This window comes from Cebidichthys violaceus, unplaced genomic scaffold, assembly GCF_023349555.1.
Source record: "Cebidichthys violaceus isolate CVI_PGR_0920_01 unplaced genomic scaffold, fCebVio1.0.p SCAF_25, whole genome shotgun sequence".
Lineage (NCBI taxonomy): Eukaryota > Metazoa > Chordata > Actinopteri > Perciformes > Stichaeidae > Cebidichthys > Cebidichthys violaceus.
The window spans coordinates 1366624-1384625 of record NW_027176428.1 but is presented as its reverse complement, the minus strand read 5'-3'; the positions used below and the strand labels follow the sequence as shown (position 1 = coordinate 1384625).

Sequence of the window (18002 nt, the reverse complement as noted above, 5' to 3'; positions counted from 1 at the left end):
ATTTTGATAGAACTGAATGTTTTATGAATGTTTGCAGAACACTTCAAAAAGCCTATTACAAGGTCACAATGTACATTTATTGTCATTGTACAACGGGGTTGCGTAACTTTGTAGTCCTATTTTGCTGCACAATAAAAACAAAAGCACACAAAAAAACTATAATATATACAGTATTGTGTGTGTGTGTGTGTGTGTGTGTGTGTGTGTGTGTGTGTGTGTGTGTGTGTGTGTGTGTGTGTGTGTGTATACAGCCATTTGAGTGCTTTTTAACCAGGATGGAGATATTATTTCATTGTAATATGTAACACCGAACTGCTAAGACTTTTTACAGTGAATACATTTTGATAAAATGTTACATTACACTTTTTACAGTCTTTTATATATGCTATGCCAATGCAGTAGCCTACTCTGCAGCCACAGTTATTCTAGGTAACATTATTATTATTTTGTATTATTATTATTATTATTGTGGTGTATGGTATACATATAATCATAGTATAGGGCTAATAATGCAAGCGAGCAGCAGAAGACTGGTGGTTATAAGTCCATGACAGTTTGTATCATATCTCTTCTGCACGATTTGGAGGTATGTCATGTCACTTGTCGGTCCTCGTCCAGACAAGCCCTGATCCTGATCTCGAGAGGCTCTTTATGGTGAGGCATATATCAGGGCAGCTGAAGAGTCCGGAGCATGGCGCCCTCTGGAGGATGGAAGACCTCTGTGTCACAGGAGGTTAATTTATATATATGTTAACAATTTAAATCGTGCGTTTTCTGGATTTGTTCATCACCTTTAAATAACGTGTCTTCATAGACACGACTGCACACACACACCACGTATGTGTGTGTAGCAGTGTGATTCACGTGTGGTGCGTGTGCGCGTGTCTCGGAGAAGTGACGTGTGTTAGCGGCTTGTCTGGTGACGTGTCTCTACTGTGTGTCTCTGCTGCTCTCTCTTTTCTTGCGGAGAGGCTGGATGGAGCCACACTACTGACTCCACTGAGCACTCAAACCCGGTACCAGTAAACACGGCAGGAGTCGTTCTAAAAGGACAACATGGGGAGTACGTGACATTCTTCTCTTGTAGACACGTTGTCAAAAAAAATACCTGCTGTCTTTTTTGTTTTTTGAATCTCGGAACTATAACGGACATAATGCGCTCGTCGGCAAAGCTAATTAGCTAACCTTGGATAGGTTAACGTTGAACGTTAGCTAGCTTGTAACGAGAGCTAATTTAAAGCTTTTATTCTAATCAAATTCCGTCTCAAACGGGATTAAGTAACGTTTGCTTAACAGTCGGAGCCCATTACGAGCACCCTGCCTTCCTCTTTTTAAAATAGGTTGCAGAAGCTTCCTGTTTTAAAGTGATTTGCTCGCTCGTTTTGTGATTTAATGCTAGTTAGCATCACGCTAGCTCTATGGGCTGTTCAGGATCATTCTCTGAAAAGACAGATTTGATGTTGGTTTCTTCTCCTTTCTTTTGTGTGAGCACGTTTGTAGATTATGCCAAAGTGACTAGTCGTGTACCATAAAAAGAATTAAGTAGAATCTGTTAAATCGCTTCCTGTCAAAGTCAATTTCAGTGATTGACACAGCTGATCGGCACCAAGACGAAACGCAGCAACGAGCCCCGCTAACGGTTAAACATATGACTACACACTGGATACTAGTTACTCCAACCTTTGCTCAAGTCTGTTCGTTTGTATATCCAGATGTTGCTCAGAAAACACAGCGTGTTGCTGCATTGGCCAGGTGACCGCTGGCAGCTGTATACCTGAGGGGTTTAGTGATGACGTAGCATCTGATGTGACCTGGTGAAAGAAGACCAGTAGCTTAAGATAACACCAACATGTTGTGATACTGCGACTGTGTGGTGTAAGTGCAATGTTACTAATGTCTGACAACCTGCTAATGTCTTTCTGCAGTTAAGTTTTTGGAGGTCATCAAGCCGTTCTGTGCGGTCTTGCCAGAAATTCAGAAACCAGAAAGAAAGGTACGTTACGTTTCTGTTAATATGTATAATTACATTGCATCATGTCTGCACTGTGCATATATGAATGACGTGCTCATTTTATTTTTTTTAAATCCTTGCAGATTCAATTTAGAGAAAAAGTACTATGGACCGCCATCACACTATTCATCTTCCTGGTGTGCTGCCAGGTTAGTATCTGTTGATGACGACCTACCTACTGGTTCTGTTAGGGGTGGTACTGGTTTGTGACACTGTTTCACATCTTTTTTTCTTTGATCTAGATTCCTCTTTTTGGCATCATGTCTTCAGATTCAGCAGATCCTTTCTACTGGATGAGAGTAATCCTGGCGTCCAACAGAGGTGCTTGATTTGTATATGTTTAACAGGGTCGATCACTTCTTTTAAGTCCTGTGCAGCGCCAACAAATAGAAATAATCTCATTATCACAAGTCAAAGGTCAACAGATATAGGCCCTTATGCATTGTTTGTGGTGTTGCTGTTGACACTAATGCTGTTCACCTCCAGGTACTCTGATGGAGCTGGGCATCTCACCCATTGTCACCTCAGGCCTTATCATGCAGCTGCTGGCTGGTGCCAAGATCATTGAGGTGGGAGACACTCCTAAGGACAGAGCCCTTTTCAATGGAGCTCAGAAACGTAGGTCTACTTTTGCTATTTTTAGACTTCGTCACATGCCTTTTGAAACTGATGCTTTTTTTATTTGCTTTGAAGATAGCAGACACTGTTTATTGTTTAGTAACTGTCCCTGCAAGATTGCCAATTGCAAATCATTTTTTTTCTGTTTTTTTTTTTTTGCAGTGTTTGGAATGATCATCACCATTGGACAGGCCATTGTATATGTTATGACTGGCATGTATGGAGACCCTTCAGAGATGGGTGCTGGTATATGCTTGCTCATCATCATTCAGGTTAATACAAACTCGGTGCTGCTCTCCTGCCTTCACTTTGTATCTGGAAACAGACAGAGTTAACATTCTGTGCATGAAATGGTTAATTAAGATTAAATTGTAATCGTCTCCCTTCGTAGGGGAAATAGAATATTTGAAAATATAAAACCCTGACAGGTTGATTGTGACTCTCATAATGTTTTGTTGTACACAGCTGTTTTGAGAAGCTGGCCCTCTGCCTGAATTGGCTCAATACAAAACCTCTTGTCCGTTTCTTCAGCTCTTTGTTGCCGGTCTGATTGTCCTGCTGCTGGATGAGCTGCTCCAGAAGGGCTATGGTCTGGGCTCTGGTATCTCTCTCTTCATCGCAACCAACATCTGTGAGACAATCGTCTGGAAGGCCTTCAGCCCCACCACTGTCAACACTGGCAGAGGTACGAGTACTGGGAACGAACACGTCTCAAAGCTAAGTGATGATAAATGAGCGACATCATCTGTATTATAACTGCTAACCCCGTGACTCCTGTTGTTTTTCCAGGTACTGAGTTTGAGGGAGCCATCATTGCTCTCTTTCATCTTCTGGCCACCCGCACAGACAAGGTGCGCGCCCTGAGAGAGGGCTTCTACAGACAAAACCTGCCGAACCTCATGAACCTCATCGCCACCGTCTTTGTGTTTGCAGTGGTCATATACTTCCAGGTGAGCCGGCAACGCCAACAAAATACAGTCCAGTGTCTTACCTGCTGTTGTTGCACTAAAGGAATTTGGATGAGATGTTTTGAAGCAGATTATCAGCTTACTGATCGGCACACTTTGTTACCTCACCAGGGCTTCAGGGTGGACCTGCCCATAAAGTCAGCGCGCTACCGTGGTCAATACAACACCTACCCCATCAAACTGTTCTACACCTCCAACATTCCCATCATCCTGCAGTCTGCCCTGGTCTCCAATCTCTATGTCATTTCTCAGATGCTCTCGACGCGTTTCAGCGGCAACTTCCTCGTCAACCTCCTGGGAACCTGGTCTGTAAGTATATAATGGGTGCTCCGCCTCCAGCACATCCAGTCTCAGTCTTTTGCGACATATTTGCAGACCGTTAGATTGTATCAAGGAGTCTTAGTTATTTTCCCAGTCAGGTTCTGTCTCTTGTGATCTATTTAAATCGTGGACGATCAGCATCTTACGATTAAAATCTTGTTGTGTTCAGGACGCCACAAGTGGTGGACCAGCTCGGGCCTACCCAGTGGCCGGTCTCTGCTACTACCTTTCTCCTCCAGAGTCGTTTGGTTCTGTCCTGGACGACCCGGTTCACGCCGCCATCTACATTGTCTTCATGCTCGGTTCCTGCGCCTTCTTCTCCAAGACCTGGATTGAGGTCTCAGGATCCTCTGCCAAAGATGTAAGTCTGTGTTTGTACAAGCATTTGCTCCTTGCTTCGTGTTAGTCGCTCAGGAAATTAACCTGCTTATCTCACTTTGTGCGTCTCAGGTGGCGAAGCAGCTGAAGGAGCAGCAGATGGTAATGAGGGGACACAGAGAGACCTCTATGGTGCATGAGCTTAACAGGTAAAAAACAAACGTGCAAACAGAGTCTCGGGTTTCATGTTTGCTACTTGCAGCACATTGAAAGTTGTCCTCCTGAATATGTATGTATTTATAATGGATTCACTCCTCACAGGTACATCCCCACAGCTGCTGCCTTTGGTGGCCTCTGCATAGGAGGGCTGTCTGTCATGGCGGACTTCCTGGGTGCCATTGGTTCGGGTACAGGAATCCTCTTGGCTGTGACCATCATCTACCAGTACTTTGAAATATTTGTGAAGGAGCAGAGCGAAGTGGGCAGCATGGGAGCACTGCTTTTCTAGATAATACCAACTATCTGACACACATCAGACACAAAGCATCCATCCCCCCATCATCTTTTTTTCATTTCGCTTTTTTTTTTTGCAAATCGCACAAACAGTACATTTTGCTGCTGGGATAGGTAATCTTTCTCCACCACCTTGTGTTTTCCATCGTTACCGCTCCAGCATGTCAATGCTGTGAAAACCATTTTGCTTACTCCCAGCGTTGAGCACAGTATTGTGCGTCTTCAGTCCTTTTACTCCAATAGCTGTTACCCATCTATCTGCAGGCTGCCTCTGTACCCACTGACTGTCTTATCAGCTGAAGAATGCCTACAAGCACACACGTGTGAGGTGCCGTCTTTGACTTACCTCAGGCATTGTTCATTGCAGCAAGGAACACGAAGACGGCGACGACGAGTTAGTGCTTATTTCAAGCTGAAAGCACTGCCTGGACATTTCGGGGGAAATGAAAGAAAACCATGTCTTGTTCATCAAAAGTAGCAATCAGGCTTGAGGTTTCTGGGGGCCCATAGTAGGATGTGAAAAGTATAAATATGCTTGTACTCCTAATAAGGGTTCTTGTAATCTCAGACAAGCTGTCTGTGGTTTTTATTTACCTTTTTATTTTGATATTTTAAATGACAGACTATGTTTATATTCACTCTGGTCTTATGTAGGGCAAAGTGTTTGTCCTCCGTCTCTGGGTCCTCAAAGGAAAGTGTTTGTCAGTATCGTCATGCTCTTTTATTCCCAGACTGAATCGCTGCACAATACTGCCGAGATGGTCGGGATGAGGGTGGGTTTGATAGGGATGAAAAGGGGTTTCATTTTGGTTTTTACTTTATGTAACCAACATAATTGTGTTATTAAAAAAAAAACTGGATTTTTTTTTTTCCAACATGCTTGGTAGTTTTGTTTTGATTCCTATTGTCTCGTCCTTGCATGTTCTGTGACCACTACAGGATACTTTTTGTGGGTGAAATAATGAACAGTGGCATAGCGATGAGTTGTTGGCACACATCAGTGATAGGTAAAGCTGAATTTGACACTAAAGGGAAGTAAAACAACTTAGAGCAATAAGCTATGACATACTCATCAACTTGATAGGGCTGTTGGTCTGATCTAGAGATGAGACAAGTTTGTGTCCCACGAGTTGTGATTTATAACTTTATAACTAGTAGTTTAATTCAGTTGCTGTAACTACAAATCACCACTAGAGGTCACTGTATGAGGTTTAAGATCAACTTGTTACACAGTAAAGAGTAAAATATACTCTATAACCGGGTGGGGGGGGGTTGCTATTCAAGCTGTATATGCCAGTCCATTACTACCGGCAACCTTCTCAGACTACATTCAGTGTTTATATTAAATGTTGCTTTGCAGAGCTCTAATGTGACAATGAGAACCAGGATAAATAAGAGATGAAATGCCTTCAAGACAAACCAGAAGTACAGTTACCCATTACTACTTACTACTACTAGATATCCTATGATTTGAAGAATGAGTCACCACACATAAGTTATGAGGCAATGCATTAATGGGTATTTAATTAGGTGTATGTTAAATCTATTTGTAAATTCAGTTTAATATTATTCACAATTTATTTTGATTTCATTTTTTTTAAAAGAATGATATATATATGTAAACACCTATACGTGTCTTGTAGTATGAATTAAATAGAAAAATATTTACAACATGTTTTAAGGTAGTTCTTGTGTTCATATTATTTTTGTTAAAAAGGACCTTGTGACGTCATTACGGTGCGACTACATGTGACCGGAGGGTCAGAGGTGTAACAGACGCCGGTTAGCTTGTCAAATGAGACCCTTGCAGTCGCCAAGTAGTCTTAAGTACCTCTCACACTGGTCATCTTTTACCGCAGAGGGCGAAGGACAAAAACACCGGAAGGAATGTCGTACTGCAAGCAAGAGGGTAATGTCAATTTTCTTTCGTTCATTTTAAACTCCACGACGTTCAATGTCATCGAGCGAGCCACCATGCTAGGCTAACGTACAGTAGGTTAGCTACATGGCTAGCGACGAGGAAAGCAACAGTACAGGTGTGTTTATGATAGGCTCTGGCATTGTGATGACATAGCAACACTGTTCGCTGCACTTATCAACGTAACGTCAAGTCGCTAATTGGGATAAACGGCTAGCTCTGGTCCTGACCGTCCTGTTGGAGCAGGTTAACCAAGTCAAAGAGCTACTGTCAAAGTGCGCCGTTAGGGGTCACTGTCAACCAAATAGTACAGCTATATTCTCCAGGACCAGGTCTTCTACTTTTCTGTCATCCATGATGTTTTCCTTGCTTGTGTTTTTTTTTTTGTCAATGAAGGTAAAGACCGCATCATCTTTGTGACCAAGGAGGACCATGAGGCTCCCAGCAACGCTGAGCTCATTGCAGATGACCCCAATGATCCATATGAGGAGCAGGGTTAGTCATTTAGTCGTTATGGAAACAGTGGGCCTGACTTTCAAACGTTTCTTACCTCCATGAAGGTATTCTAACTTGATCCTGTTTCTTCAGGTCTGATCCTGCCAAATGGAGACATCAACTGGAACTGTCCGTGTCTGGGCGGCATGGCCAGCGGACCGTGCGGCTCTCAGTTCAAAGAGGCCTTTTCCTGCTTCCACAACAGTAAGGAAGAGCTGAAGGGCTCCGAGTGCATCGACAACTTCCGCAACATGCAAGAGTGCATGCAGAAGTACCCCGAGCTCTATCCTCAGGATGAAGATAAAGAAAGTTCCTCCCAAGCAGAGTCCGGCTCCAGCTCCGTCTCCACCGACCCGACTGAGGGCTCCGCCTTACCCCCTGAAACTGACTCTGCCGCAGCCGCCTCAGCATCCGAGTCCGCTGCCTCGCCTGACAGCCCGTCACTCACAGACAACCAGACCGCCAGCTAAGGTCCGTCAGTTGTCATCCAGGCTTCTGTGTGCAAGCGCTGCCCAAGCATAACTGACTCTCCACGTCAGAGCTCTGACACTCATGGGCGGTAGTTACAGGCCATCGGAGAAGGACTTTGTGAAGGCAGAGGAACGTAGCGTATGTACAAGAGTTTAGGCTGCTTTGTTTGCTGAGCAATCAAAAATCATTGTACAATATGATTTAATGACAGCTGGCCAAGCTGTTTGCTGCAGGGACATTAGTTGAAAGACTCACTTTATATGCAATTGGAATTTAATTTACTGCGTGTCAATTAGAATAGCTTGTTTGTTAGCGTTCAATATGTGTGTTGTTTGACAGATCTAAACTGTAACCACTGGATTTTTGTTATTTGAGCAATGTTCATCTTTTCTTAGGAATTCACAGTTTTGACACTTACTATGATTTCACAGTTAATCCCTTTTGCTTTGCATCATTTGAGAGACCAAAAAGCAGGTAATTGGTAAGAAAACAAGACTACCGTTTCAGCTCCTGAGATGTTTTTAGTTGTGTTTTTTTGACATCTTGTAGAAACTTCAGGGGTCTATTCTTGCCGCATATGAACAATGGTTGTCATATTTCCTAATTGACTGTACCTGGTCTAGACCAAAGTGTTTTTTTGGCAAATTCAACTGTCACCGCTTAAATGTTCTTGTTGTCTTCTGTCTAGAGTCTGCAGTTGGATGCTGTGGTCACTATTCACTGACATTCGGGCCTTAAAAGACTTGAAGGATATTTCTCAGTCATGTCTAGATTAAAGTTATAATCAAACAATTTTAACTTACCTTTTCCCTTTTTGTTCTTCTAAAGTCGAGGTACAATGCCCTTGTATGTCAGTAATTTTCTTCTTTACATGTTGAAAGTCTGAATTTTATGGGCGGTTTTCTCACTGAAGTTGCCCAGAAGATTTACAAGTTGAGGACAATAAGACAGAACCACACCATCATATTTTATAGCTTTAACTTATCACATTATATTGCCTGTATATTAGTAATTTATAGTTTAATTTCATTGAATCCAAATTATTTCAAAATGTATCATATTTACTATTTATAACAAAAGTTTTAAATACAAGTAATGCAAACCAACTAGACATTCAAAGAGCTAAAGCTCAAGGTTTTGCCCTTCCTATATTTTCTGTATGATAACAACTTAAAAACATTGAATAACATATTTGTTAACAAATCCAGGAATTCATTTGTCTTTATTTTGTGTTGCACACTCGCACATTGTGAGTACCTTTCTTCAATGTTCTGAGCGAGAACAGTCATGAGTTTGACTCTTTGATAACTGATGACGCAGCATATTGTCCAGCGACTTTCAGTCCCTTTTTCTGAATTGTCCACAGTCTGAAATTTCCTTGTGAAATCCTCTGAAGCCCGTTCCGCTTTTTTTGGATCTATATTCACGTACATCCATTCCTCAGGCCCTCTGATATAAGTAGACCGAGTCGGGGTGTCCACGGGACCACCACACTCTGCATGGTGACCAGTAGACGGCCTGTCCCGGCCTCCTCTGGGCCTGCCAGCAGGTACTCCATACCTGGTGGAAAAGGTAAGACATATCTTTGGTGTTGGCTTGATATTTTTGTAACTTTATTTTCTTTGTCCCGCTTTGAACTCGCCCTACCTGGGTTTAGAATAGGACAGGTGCAGCCGCGGCTGGTCCAGGACAGAGGATAGATGCTGATGGTCCCTAAGTAGAGCGCCACATTGCCTGATCGAAGGACCTTGCGAACTTTGACCTGCACTTCTGCGTGGCTGCCTTTGTCGTGAGCAGACAGCACACTGGCCTTGATCGCTGTCATGGGCCACACGATTAAAAAAAGAGAAGGCAGAGACGGTATTTTAAAGAAAGTATGGATCACACTTTATTAAACAAGTGACAATTGCTAATTTCTTACCATAATCATGTTTGGTCTTACAGAGGTCAGACACACTTCTCAGCTTTTTCTCCTTACAGCTACACTTTCCTGTGTACAGATGTTGAGTTATATGCCAATCCACTTTTATCTCCATAATTACACTGCAGGATTCCACAACTTTAAGCCTTGCACTGCAGATGAACGTCAAAGTACTACTCACCTGTGTAATGCAGAGCAGAGACCGCAAGCTCCTTCGACCACTGTACCTCTTCTTCGATCGTGAACATGTGATCCAGATCCGGTATTTTCCCACCAATGGGAACATTGAACACCTGGTTATTTGAGTAGCTGCAAAAGTGGAATTGAGCAAATCCGGTTATGGTTGACTGTTAATAGTTAGTAGTTTGTTGTTAATTAACCACATGTAGTTACATTTTAGGTTCTGTGTTCACGTGTAAATGATTTGGTTGAATTAAGCTAACCTGTCCAGACACTGCCCAGTGGTTGGGTCACAGCTGTGAGGGCATGTGCAGGGTTTACAGCCCTCCTCTCCAAAACCCCAATAGCCAGGCAGGCAGTGGCTGCAGCTCTTGCTGCCTACACCAGATTTGCAGTGGCACTGCCCGCTTCTAGGGTGGCACCAGGGTCCCTCCTCTCCTGGACGAGTAGGCAAAGAGCCCTGTGGATCACACCAGCAGCCTGAGGAACAGAGACACAGATACAGTTGTGTATGCTTCACAAAAATGTGGTTTATTTTCCTCTTATTTTATTTACAAACATATGCCAGCAGATGGAGCTATACAACATTATGATTCCTTTTCATCTCATCCACAAACATCCCTAACTTTAAAATAATTCCACAGGGGTCAAATCAACCATTAAACCTTTATTTTGCTTTCCTGTCTGTCTGAAAACACATTAGCCAATCCCACGCCAGAGCAAGTGACCCCCCCCCCCCCCCCCCCCCCCACCACCACCACCACCTCAGTTCTGAGTCTCTTACGTGTGCATGCGTGGGGGGAGTTGATGGGCAGCAATAGGTGGCGGTGGTAGCCGTGGCGACAGCGCTTGCACCTGCGCCCGACAGTGTTGTGTCTGCAGTCATCACAAACGCCCCCACTGGTGCCACCGGAGGAAAGCCATGCCCGCTGAGAGAAGTGACAGCTATCCGCGTGACCGTGACACTGGCACTCTGAAGTCACACAGCGGTGTGTGACGTCAGTGAGGGGAGAAGGGAGAAAGGGAACATGGGTGACAAGTGAATCAAAAGTCTGTTTAGTCTATGTACCGTACTTGTATACTATAGGCAACTATGTATCTAGTGTCGTAGAAATTATTTGCATCCTGTGCAACAGGTGCACTGACCACATGTGACCAGCAATATGAGGCCGTCTCTGAATAGGTCTTAAAAAGACCCTTTAACATGTTGTTGTTTTTATGTCTGGGCTCTGATCTAAAAATGAAACGTCTTGAAAAAGTATGAAAATCTTTGCTCTTCTAAAAACGTCTTGAGTATGTATTTGAAACACTGCTATATGGTGCCTTAAACATAAATCAGTATTTAATTCTCTTTAAAGCTCTTCTCTGGCCTTTTCTTTCTCAGCAAGATGAGTATCGTGCAGTCCTGTTTGTGGCCACTTACTCTGGCATGGGTTGGACTCCCCGCTGCTGCTGTTGGCAGACCTCCAGGGACGATCATTGTAGAGCGGGGCACACTTCTCACAGTGATCCCCGGCTGTGTGGTGAGTACATAGGCACCTACCAGGCACCTGGAAAAAACACATCTTGTACTGCTCAGTTACTTAACCTACACTAGCAAACGTTACAAACACCTACTGTCTGGGGAGAGCTATAAAATAGATCCAGACAGGCGGTGTAAAGAGAAAATCACTGGCAAATTTTCCATCAGTAAGTACATTGTACATCTGGACCTAACTTCCTGACATGTGCGTGATACAAGACTGCAATAGAAAACAGGCGCGTGCAAAAACTGATGGACACACTTTCTCTCGTGATGGTTTTTCTTTTATAGTCGTTCTTTTACTTTTCATGTACCTAGACACACAGGAAAAAGCCACTCACCATGTTACTGTCCTGTCTTGTGTCTTGACTGCTGTTGTATGGTACACAGTACTCAGCATGTCCATGGCACAGGCAGGTCCCTCTGGCCAGTAAAGTGTAAATAGCATAAGGTGCGGAAGCTGGGCTTTCTCTGGTGGATGTTGAATTCAGAGCTGAGCCTGCAGGGGGATTTAGAGGTGCAGGACAGGTCTGAGCTTTTAGCAGTCTGATGCGGAGATTAGTGAGGGTGAGGCGGGCGAGGGCCTCTGGACTGTAAGGGTCCAGTCTTTTAACACTGCTGGGGTCAAGTGTCCGTATTATTACCTGGAAGGAGAGCACCAATCAGCACTGAATCAAACACTACGGATCTGCCAAAAGAAAATACGCTGCATCTTTGTGCATATTCTCTTACCTCCCCTCCGCTGCAGGGTGTAGCGCTGGTATAACGGGATGTACACAAAGAGCCTGGCTGAGTAAAATCATCAGGCCAACCAAACTCCATGCTGCAATTGTGCGCAAATAGCTTAAGAGCTTCCCAGGTCTTTCCAAAGTCAGCGGAACGCTCAATGGCCATGGCAGCAGGCCGCGGTGACCTGAACACCAAAACTACATGGGACAGACAGAACTGTGTTTCCAGGTCCAACCGGATCTCATCCTGCTGCTCCTGCTTGGCAGTGCCCGCACCTGATGCCCACCAGGTATCCGGATGCAAGAAAGGGTCGTCAGTCATGTGAGCAGATGGGTGGGTGTCCTCTGGGCTGAGGAAGTGGGGGTTCAGCGAAGGATTTGGGCAAGGACTGTGGTGGAGGGAGCTGTTCCCACAGCAGCTTGCGTGGATGAAGAGGGTCCTGCCACTAGCCAAGTTCCCGATTGGTGGGCTACATGCATGGTCCACACATCTGGAGACTGACACAGAGGGGGGTGGAGAGGCAGCAGAACACATACAGGTATTCAGATCAGTGCTTTTACGGTATATCTGGTGACAGAAACATCTACAAAAAAGAACAAGCACTTTCCAGCACTGACATCATGGACAAAACCTCTTCATTGTGTTTGCCATGAATATTTCATTTGCCTGACCATTGTGCCACTGCTGATTGCTCTAATGTGACACATAATCCCACTCTTTCCTCATTAGCATTAAAACTATCATGTTACATGCAATGGCAAGACACAATCATGCAGCCCAGGTAATAGGTATACGGCCTTTACTTTACTTTTGGGTCAACGAAGCTTAAGCAAACACAATGAAGAACTCACGTAAGACATCATTAGGTCATCAATTTCATAGCAATTTAACACATGCTGAGTTATCATAACGGTCTGCCCAATCAATAACATAGGCTAACCACAAAAAACAAAAAGTTCAGCCACATTGATGCAGGACTTAGAGAAAGAGGATCAACAGCAGCAGAGATGATGATGATGATGATGCACCTCACCTGCTCCGCTCCTCGTTGTAACCAAAAACAGCCAACAAAGCGCCACCAGCATCTGATGCCGACCTCTCCCAAGCACACTAGGCACTCTCATCCTTGTTTCTGCTGTGTTTACAACATAGATGGTGTGACAAACGCCTTCCAGCAGAGATTGGTCCCAACATTATGTGCTGCCTGACAAATGGCCAAGCGCATTTTCCTGCCAATTACGCAATGCGCAAAGCGTACAGATGAATCAAGGAGTATTTTCCCGATATCCTTCCGTGAACAATGTGGGGGAAAAAAAATCCTTCATAAAGTTCAATGCATCCTCAGTAACAGCTAGTGCGTCTCTCTGACAGAAGTGGATTCTGCGCCCCCAATGCAGCCAAAGATGGACGGGATGGATCATTGGTCAGTCCAAGAATGAACGCTCCGTATTTGAAATGTTACTTAATTACGATTTGATAGATGTTTGTCTTCATCCATTTTGCGCAACAAAAAGTGTCTAAACGATACAAATTATGTATCCAATACTAGGCTAATTAATACATGTAAATGCTTTAATTAATTCAGTCAATCTGAGAGCTTCGAGTCGCAGCGAGTTCCAGCGCTCTGCGCATTTACGCACAGGAGAGGAGTGTGCGCTCTATTTATCCATGGTCCTCCCCGCCCACACACACACACACACACACACACACACACACACACACACACACACGGCGAGGACGTTGTACTGCAACAACGCTAAACCTGGATGGAGAAGATGTATTTTTTCTCCACTCTGGCCGACTTTCATCGATTTAGGATTCTGCAAAAAGATCGTGTGCAGAGGAGGACAGACTAGCGACTTACACGGGCTCGTCAACGCAGTTAATGTGAACCAGCCGCAAAGCGCATACCAGTTAAACCAGGTCCCTCCACTAACCAGGGCCTCGTAATGGACCGAGGAAATTAGTTTATCTGCTTCTGCTATTCTGTTTTTCAGCTGCAGTGATTCCAACTTACAGGTCTCTTTGAAGTCTTGCAGGAGGAAACCTGAGAAGGGAGACTAAAATAGTCCTCAGTGCAGTATTTGCAGCTTGATGGAGCATTGTGGCACCAAAAGAATGTGACAGTGGAGTTCAATGCAAATGACTTGAACATGAAAAGGGTCTTTCTCCCATCTGTCTGCCTGACTGGATAGATTACTCTGCCCTTATGCATTATAGCCCTGGATAGTGAACACATGGTCTGATATGTGACAGTGATTCATTTAAAATTCATTTTAACTCCACACGTCAGGAAATCTCGAGTCTTTTGCTATTTTCCCTCCCTTAGAGAATAAACACCATGTCTCTTCAGTTTTATGGCTCAACTTCAAATACAGGGGGCTCAGAAAATTGGAATGGACGCTCAGAATTGGATTGGTTTCCATAAATGTCTTTAATACCATGTAAATTGTTTACAGACCTGCCTGCTTGCTTTTCCCCATGAATGGAGAATGAAAACAAAATTACCAAGGAATGCCATATGGGCAATGTTTGCTCTGACAGAAAATACAATATGATGTTTATGAGCAGCCAGCAGTGGGTTACTCGCATCATCACTTTGTCCCAGTCATCAATCCTTATTAATCTGACATTCGTCCATCTGTGTCGATTTTAAATGTATCTCCCTGTTAAAGTTTTTATTTCCTTTTCCACAGTCTCTCAACTCGTATATCACTCCAGTAGTGCATTTGTCTGTGTTCACCCCTCTCTGGTCTTTCCTTTCATCTCTCTGTCCTCCTGATCTCCACTCGTAACACCAGCGACAGCGTCTCACAGGCCTCCACACAATAAAACCCGGAGGCTCTCCATCTTCTGGCATCTCACAGTTTCTCCTTTCGTCACACTCCAGTGGTGCAGTATATGCTAAGAATAGCTTTATGGGAGATTAGGGTAATGCCATTTATGAGGGATTAACTGTTATCTGGTTGTTTGTGGCATACAGACATAGTTTATGGCTGCCGTGTGCTGATTTGGAGTCAGTTCTGGATCGATGGGACACACGGAAATGAGTTTAACATCTTTTCACATGGTTGCGGGATGGGAGGACCTGTGTGCATTTGTAATGGATAAAACATAGAGGGAAATCTTCAGTGTGGTCCAGCTGTGGTTTTACTTACACTGACAGAATCAGGTGGCTTCTGGCAGAAGTTCATACTGTATTTATGAATTCACGTCACTGAAGTTTGAGTCCAAGGTTTGCAGAAGAGCCATAAAACATTTTAAGAGCAGCTGGTTCAAGTGCAAGTAAACTAAGTTTGGTTGCTCATTTCGTCTTTAAAAATGCAAAAACACGTTGCATTCTTAATTGACTAAGTTGTAATTAAGGGTAATTTTCTGTGATATAGGAATGCAGAGCCGCCCACATCAAATAACATGCTTGTTTAGAACGTGAGCGTATCAAGGAGGATGAACAACAGAATCCCCACCTCAGTTAACGACACGTGTTTCATTGTAAGTGCAGAGAGAAGAATGTCTTTTTATTTGTTCTTTCAGTACCTCTCAGCGAATGCATTCTCTCGAAGTACAGGATGTATATTTATCCTGGCCCCCAGCTGGGAGAGGCCAAATACCAGCCAGGAAAGGTCATAGAGATCTCCTACCTGCCGCGTGACTGCCTCTCTAATTGCTCCTCTTTCTCTCATTTACAGGGCTTAATAGGGGCCGGGGGTTAGAGAGCTGGGGTCAGACGAACAGGGACTCCCCCTTCCCGCCCTTATAATCCCTGGTGTTTGTCCAGGCTGCTTGTGTGTGGAGCACATGGTGTCACTCCACACTTCTCCATCTCCATCCATGTCTTCTCTCGGTCCTTGTGTTCTACATGTCAGCTCATATATTCATCCACGGATGAAGAGGATTAAGCTGCTTCCTGACATGACTTTACCGCATTTAGCCAACACGATCACGCTCGGATTTGTTTCTCCAAATAGTACGTCTGTTCAGTTAGCGTGTGTTCAGTTGGATCAATGAAGTTTATATAACAGTCTAATTTACATGTCGCAAAAGAGACTATAACGGCACATAGTAGGCCTTAATATGACGTTATCCACTGGCCACAAGAGCCACCAGTTAAGTGCAATGGTCAACTTGAGGTTACTTGAGGTAAGCACTGAGGTCAGAGGTAATTATCCTGTTGAATGTTTGGAGGAAGATTCATAGCTTTTAAAATCTAGAGAACACAGGACTGATGTCTTATATATACTGTAGATCCAAGAAATTCCAGTTTAGACAGTTGCCCTTAAAGTCATACAGCAAATCCTAAAACTCTTCCCCAAAGCCAGCCAGTTGACATAGTTTAAATTTTAAAGGTCAAAGTGATAGGTTAACAACAAAGGTTCAAGTCCAACAAAACCAAGAGGACTGTATTTCTTTAGGATCGTTTGAGTTGTTCTATTGCTTTAATTTATTATCACTGTGAGCACGGTAATCGATGTGGACAGCATACAAAAGAAAATGTCCTCCCTGTGGATGATTGCTATGATTTTCATGTCATAGAGTTTTTTTTAAAAATATGCACAAAGAGACGGTTCAAAGTCTGTTTGCACCTCTAATTTGTGTGGGTGCGCTGGCATGATGGGTTTAGATAGCATGTTGCCTCTTTGATGTGAGAGGATGAATGACACAGATTAAGCTGTCAGACCAGAAACTGATAGAGGCCAGATGAGGCAGGATGACAAATCAAGGCCTCAGTGAAGCACTCAGGCAGCTTGCCAAACCAATAATGTGTGCAACTGTTAGCTTGTGTGTGGAATTGTGTGTATGTGTAAGTGGAAACTATGCAGAACGGTTTACATTTATTCTTTATTAACGCTTAACAAGGAGGAATTTCAGAAATATTAAAGAGTGGTTCACTTGAGGAGACTTCAGCTGAGCGGTGGTGACTTATTTTTAGCTTTAAACTCCTGTTTATTATTGGACAACAAATGAATCTCCCACCCACAAGCACACTTACAAACACACACTCCTACTACTGCTCCCCTCAGTCTTGTGTCCCCCGACTGTCTGACTTCTTTATATCTGTTTATGATGTCATCAACTAACAAGACCAAAATTTACTGTTGTGCGTCACCAACTCGCTCACTTAAAACCATTGTCCCTCTGACACACAAACACATGTACAAGCATGCACATACACAAGCACAGACACAATTTCTTGATTTCTTGGCTTTCCATCGCCCACCCACATAAACAAACTGGAATGCCAGTAGACACACTGGTTTGTTACCACAAAAACAATCACACACACACACACACACACACACACACACACACATGTGTTACAGATTCCACTCACTGCTTTCTTATTCTTCCAGCTCATATTCGCACACCCACTTAGATAAAAGATAGTGACTTGGCTTACATAACAATTTGTTTTAACTGTCTCAAAGAACTTCAATGGATTCAAAGGAACTGCAGTTTGACACGAGGATAAACTAGCTGAAAAAATACCATCAAGTGTGCTGGGAGTTGGAGGTCAGCACGATGAAGCTGGGTTAAATACTGGACAGTCATTGGAGTTCAACGTCAGTTAGATGCAGAAAGCCACAAGCGTAATAAATTCACACAAGCAGCTTTAGTTCTTTAACTTTACATCACTGAAATTCTCTGTCTGGGCTCAATATTTCTATGATCCGTGTTGTCTGCCTTTGGTTCTCCTCCTAAAAGTCACACTAACAAATGTAGCAAATGAAGAAAAAAAAATCAAATGCAGCTGTTTGAGGTCCTGGGCCACAGGTTGGGGGTTCCAGTCTGTCTCTCATGTCTGGCCACTTTGCTTCTTTGAGGCCCTCCTTTGCTCATTAAACAAGTTTTTATTGGCATGCCAAGAGTCCACCTGTGAGTCATCCAAGCCATGACAGAAACTTCAATGTATAGCCAGGCACAAGGGTCACCGTTAAACAACAGTACTTCATATGACTGGGCAAAGTCAAAAACCACATCTGCATGGAGGCGGCCTCATATGTATGTTGCTGGTATCT

The 18002-nt window shown here is 43.6% G+C and overlaps 3 protein-coding genes across 3 annotated transcripts; 2 read left to right on the top strand and 1 right to left on the bottom strand.

Moving 5' to 3' along the window:
* Nucleotides 1–952: 952 nt before the first annotated feature.
* Nucleotides 953–5624, top strand: LOC137879502 (protein transport protein Sec61 subunit alpha). Its single transcript, XM_068720264.1, has 12 exons — nt 953–1063; nt 1926–1993; nt 2095–2160; nt 2254–2332; nt 2498–2629; nt 2792–2901; nt 3161–3314; nt 3419–3579; nt 3709–3906; nt 4088–4279; nt 4369–4445; nt 4558–5624. The coding sequence occupies exons 1-12, from the start codon at nt 1057–1059 to the stop codon at nt 4742–4744; spliced, it is 1431 nt and encodes a 476-aa protein (XP_068576365.1). The 5' UTR covers nt 953–1056; the 3' UTR covers nt 4745–5624.
* An 885-nt stretch (nt 5625–6509) lies between these two features.
* chchd4a (coiled-coil-helix-coiled-coil-helix domain containing 4a) lies at nt 6510–8431 on the top strand. Its single transcript, XM_068720470.1, has 3 exons — nt 6510–6658; nt 7064–7162; nt 7256–8431. Exons 1-3 carry the CDS (start codon nt 6637–6639, stop codon nt 7630–7632), a joined length of 498 nt encoding a protein of 165 aa, XP_068576571.1. The 5' UTR covers nt 6510–6636; the 3' UTR covers nt 7633–8431.
* Nucleotides 8432–8640: 209 nt separating this feature from the next.
* si:dkey-202e22.2 (netrin-4) lies at nt 8641–13574 on the bottom strand. Its single transcript, XM_068720469.1, has 10 exons — nt 13019–13574; nt 11989–12482; nt 11598–11900; nt 11158–11284; nt 10519–10707; nt 9998–10214; nt 9736–9863; nt 9555–9623; nt 9281–9451; nt 8641–9193 (listed from the first exon to the last, which is right to left on the bottom strand). The coding sequence occupies exons 1-10, from the start codon at nt 13107–13109 to the stop codon at nt 9057–9059; spliced, it is 1926 nt and encodes a 641-aa protein (XP_068576570.1). The 5' UTR covers nt 13110–13574; the 3' UTR covers nt 8641–9056.
* Between the last annotated feature and the right edge of the window lie 4428 nt (nt 13575–18002).